Raw genomic sequence first — 4,899 nt, forward strand, 5'->3', positions numbered from 1 at the left:
AGCCATGCGCATAGGTAAGCAGATACATATGCATCTACCCGTACGTATGTATCTATGCGCTTATGTATACACTTGCGTGTGCGCCGCGGGGACTCACCTTTCGACGTAGCTGCCTTTCTTATGTGAAAACTGCCACGGGGGCTATTCGCCGGTTAAATAGGAATGGGCGGGGGAGGGAAAAAATTGGGCAATTTTTGCTTAATCGTTAGGAAAAAAAAAGGAAAATTAAAAACTTGCGGATGCAGTTGTAAATATATAGTAAGGATGAAGTTGTAATTGAAGATAAAGTTGCGGCTAAAGAAAAAATTGCATTTAAACATAAAGATGCAGTTATGGATAGAGTTAAAAGTTCTTCTTAAAGATGAATTCCTAATTAACATTAAAAATGGCTTGATACTTCAATTTAATGTTAACGCTACGGGCGATATTAAAAGAGGTGACTTGCTAAACTGTTATATTTCTTCTTCATTTTGCGGTTTAACATTTGCTAGCTCAAATACAGCAAAAATTGTTCCAATTTTTAAGCGTTACATGTATACACAAAACGGGAAAAAAAAATTGAGAGAAAAAAAAAAAAAAAAAAATCAGTTCTCATGAAGAAATTTGCCTTTTCGCGTTTTATGTACCCAACGGTGGGGGGGATGCCAAGTGTGGAAGTATACACGTGAACAGGTAGAAGTGCGCATATGTATATATATAAATATATAGGCATGTGTTTATATATACTTGTGGGCATATTTTGTGGTTACAAATGTATTCTTGCTGCTGCGCGAATGTCCATGCATATGTGGGTATGCGTTTCTCTTAAGCGCATGCAATAGGTGAAATGTGCCCCCTGTCGGAAGGCCATATAGGGTAGGGCGTTACATGAATGTTTTTTTTTTTTTTTTGTTTTTTTTTCTTCACAAAATGGGACAAAAGGAGAGCAGCATAGTTTATTTCCGAACTCAGGACTTACATAATCTCGTTATTTTCGAATTTTATAAAAATAAATTCTCCACAGGGAGATTCCTGTGCCTATTTCTCCTTTCCTCTATCCCCTGTTGCATGTGCAGAAAATGAAGTGGACCATTTGAATAATTATTTTATTTTTTAGTGGAATAAAATTTGAATAAAATCTGACCTTTAAGGTGTCATTTTAATAAACGTTGCTACTGTATCTTTTTATGACGGCAAGGAAAATTGAAAAGAAAAATGAGCATTAGGGTTAAAACGCGCATTGCAACAAATCCTACTTACAACAGAAGGTTCAACATGCATATATGTTGCGTTGTGGAAAAAAAAAAAAGAACTAATTGAAGCAGCATAAAGCGAGTGATATGTAAAAATTGGATGGTTGTTCCGTTTCTGCGCGGATTGTACATGGGTAGATATATATATCTACAAACACACACACCGAATCTGCGTTTAATTAAGTGCCCTGCGCGCACGCAAATCTATTTATGCGTATGTAAACGACACCGAGGGGGGAAAAGGCTTCCCATTTGGCCCATAAACACAGGAAGATACAAGAATGCATAATCCATTTGAGTGGAGAATCCATTTGTCGAATGCATAGTGGAAAAGTACAAACGTGGAGAGGCTTAAATGATCCCGCGGTTCGCATAAAAAAGATATGCCCCCCGTCCCACCGTGCACACCCCTCTACCGATCGGCACACCGCATGTTTTAAAAGAATTTCTTCCCCGCGTGCACAAATGAAGCAAACTTTCTAAATGGAATGTTTTAACAAAATTGTTACTAAGAAAGGGAGGGGAAAGAAAAAACAAAATGGAATCGCACGACGAGAAAAATAGGACCATGCAGATATACACTTCTTCAAGCATCTCTTGGTGGGCTAATCCCGCTTCACACAGCCACGGTAATATTCCTTATAGGCGAGGTTTTCTCTTTTTACGCCTCAACTTTTTGCGTGGCTGGGTAACGGTGTGCAGAAGGCTACCACCAAAGCACACGTTTGATAAATTATCGAGAAGCATCCTTTCCTGCTTGGTCATTTCATCTTCGTTAATTGTAAAGTTTAAATAATTTAATTTTTTGACCTTTCCCAAGGAAGCGATAGTGGGCAGTTCGTACTTGTATTTACAATTCTCTCCGTTTATTTTCTTTTTATTCCTTTTTATGTAGGACCTATTGCCACGTGGTTGTGCAGCATCGCAGCCGTGACACATGTCGAAATATATTGGGTTGTCGTAAGCCTCATTTAACAGTGTTTTTTTTTTCCTAAGTAGGATACTTTTTTTAAAGACGCACTTATTTTTTGGAGAAGAATTTTTCGATTTTACTGGCTTTTTTCCTTTTCCTTTTTTATTGAACGTGGTAGAATTCTCACGTCCAGTGTCACCACTTTCGTCATTTAGTGAAACATCCGCGCTGTTGAATTCGGGAGGGACATTAACTCCTACACCTTCAGCATGGGAATTATGCACATTTCGAGGTTTTTCGGGGTACCGTTTTTTTAATATTCCATCGGGGAAAAGCCTTCTCACGGGTGCCTCCACAGCGTCGCTTGTTATAGCGGTGAGTTTTGGGGGACCCTTGTTCTGCTCCCCTGATTGTTTTCGAGGTTGCTCTCTCGATTTTTCGCTCCTTGGTTGCAGTCGTTCTGGTTTGTACCCCCGCTGTTCTTGCTGCTCCTTCAGGGGCTTCTCTGCCTGTTCATCTTTTCGCTCCTGCTCAGTTTCGCCGACTTCGCCCACCTTGTCTATCTCCGGGCTATCATCCTCTTCCCAGTCCAAGTCACCCTCCCCGTGATTAACCTTTTCTCGATCCCTTCCTATTCTATGAGTACTATTTTTCTCCCTTACTGCGCGCAAGTATCCCCTCTCTGTTGAAAACTCCCCATAACCAGCATCGTCACGGACTGGCAAGCTTTTCTTCTTAGTATATTTAAAAACCCCGTTAAAGTATATTTCTCCCCTTCTGATAGATTTGCTCATTTTTGTAAAAAAAGGAAAAAAAATTCAAACATTTACTTTTAAATCTGTTAAAAAAATTAACGATAGGGTAGAAAACATATGCATCAATTTTAACACTAAAAGGAAGAAAAAAAAAAATGTATATTTTTTCCTCTTTTGAGGTAAAGACGAATGTATATGATAATTTCGTACATATAAAAGGAATGACAACATTACTTGACGTTAAAAATGCAGAAAAAATTTCTTAGAACAAAACAATGAATAAAACTGAGTTAGAAAAATGCATATTTTTACTTAAATTGTAGAATGGTGCAGTACACCTTTTCATTTTTTTTCCTTCATCCAATTATTAAAATATGGACAAAAGGAAAAACTTATGGGTTGATTAACACACCATATCATAAACTTCGAGGTATAAATTTTCTTATTCTGATATAACACTGTTTGGAGCAGTCTACAAATGCGATCAAACAGAATAACGCCCCTGCGCTTTGACGTAGTAATGAGTTCCGCCGCTGGGTCCTCACAATTTAGTTAATTCTTCTTAACCACGCCGTTGACCAGATAGGAGATCACACACCTTTTTAATGATGAAAGGGGGTTAAAAGAAAAGAAAAAAAAACTACGAAATGCATATGTTAAATTTTAGGACAAAGTCAAAATATCAACAGTATAGTAGCCAGTACTACAGCATTCCAGGAAGAAGAAAATGGTGCACCTATTCTTCCCCCAATTTCTGTCACAGGAAGAGTTAAATCCCCTTTGGCATATGCACGGATTTTGTGGCACCCTTACACAAGGAAATGTTAAAAATTTCCCTTCATAGAAAGGCTCAATTGAATGTCCACATGCAGTCCTTTTAAACATGAAATAGGAATGATAAATTTACTTGTGCAATTCTGCTATGGCATACTTCGCATGATAAAAAAAAAATAAATAAACGTCCTAGAATCTTTCTCAAATGGTCTATATCAACGTGAGGAATTAGAAATTAAAAAACATTTCAATAAGATGAGGAAAATAAAAATTGCAAAAAGAACAAAAATCACCAACGTGGTGCGTACATATTTTAAAAGTACACGTAAATCGAAAATGAAATTTAAAGAAATAGCATAAAAATGTATACCTTTTGATGAATGCGCGGTGTCACCTTTTTTACAACTATTTTGTTCGCGCAAAATGCATATGTTCAACTTAAACAAGTTCTATCACATGAGGATGTCGTCCAGGAAGCGATTCCTTTTCTTCCAAGAATAATTCTTACAACATAGGATGTAACAAACAGAAGGGATGAACATAAGGGGAAAAGAATCGTTTAAGTATATAGAAACGTGTAGTGTAGACGTCATCACAAAACGTACTTATGCATGGCAGAGCCTTTTGAAGCTCACGCTTGTGTCACATGCATGTTCGCGCACGTATTCACATGAGCCCATGCACGCGTTCCCACAAAAGCTCATGCACATTGTGCCACTTCTGCAAACAAAAAAAAAAAAAAAAAAAAAAAAAAAAAAAAAAAAAAAAAAAAAAAAAAAAAAAAAAAAAAAAAAAAGCAAAACAGAAAAGGCGGATAAAACCAGCAAAAAGAATGTGTTGCTTTGTAGCATTAGCCGTCAAACGAGTGGAACACATTTTTTTCCTTCTTTTGAGGTTGTCTCAAACGATCGCTAAAAGAATTATAGCATGTACACACTTCTGATTAACTCTTAAAATGACGTTTCTACAAAAAGCCAAAAGTAATAGGAATAATTTTTTTCATTTAAAAAAAAAAAAAAAACAGCCATTGAGTACCACTTTTAAGTATTAACTAGGAGTGTAAAAATATACACACGTCAGGAAAAAAAAAATAAAAACAGCCACTTGTCCTTTTTACTTGTACGGTTCATGTGAAAAAGAAAAAAAAATCTTGCGAACTTTTCGATAATCAATAACTTGCATTTTCACTCAAAAAAAAAAAAAAAAAAAGACAAAAACAATTAGC

At 36.6% G+C, this 4,899-nt stretch overlaps 1 protein-coding gene across 1 annotated transcript; it reads right to left on the minus strand.

Moving 5' to 3' along the window:
* Positions 1-1,871: 1,871 nt before the first annotated feature.
* Positions 1,872-2,939, minus strand: C922_00624 (hypothetical protein; the record flags this gene model as incomplete). The annotated part of the gene is made up of 1 exon (XM_008816237.1): positions 1,872-2,939. The coding sequence occupies one exon, from the start codon at positions 2,937-2,939 to the stop codon at positions 1,872-1,874; it is 1,068 nt and encodes a 355-aa protein (XP_008814459.1).
* Between the last annotated feature and the right edge of the window lie 1,960 nt (positions 2,940-4,899).

The sequence above is a fragment of the Plasmodium inui genome (genome assembly GCF_000524495.1).
Source record: "Plasmodium inui San Antonio 1 unplaced genomic scaffold supercont1.2, whole genome shotgun sequence".
Taxonomy (NCBI): domain Eukaryota; phylum Apicomplexa; class Aconoidasida; order Haemosporida; family Plasmodiidae; genus Plasmodium; species Plasmodium inui.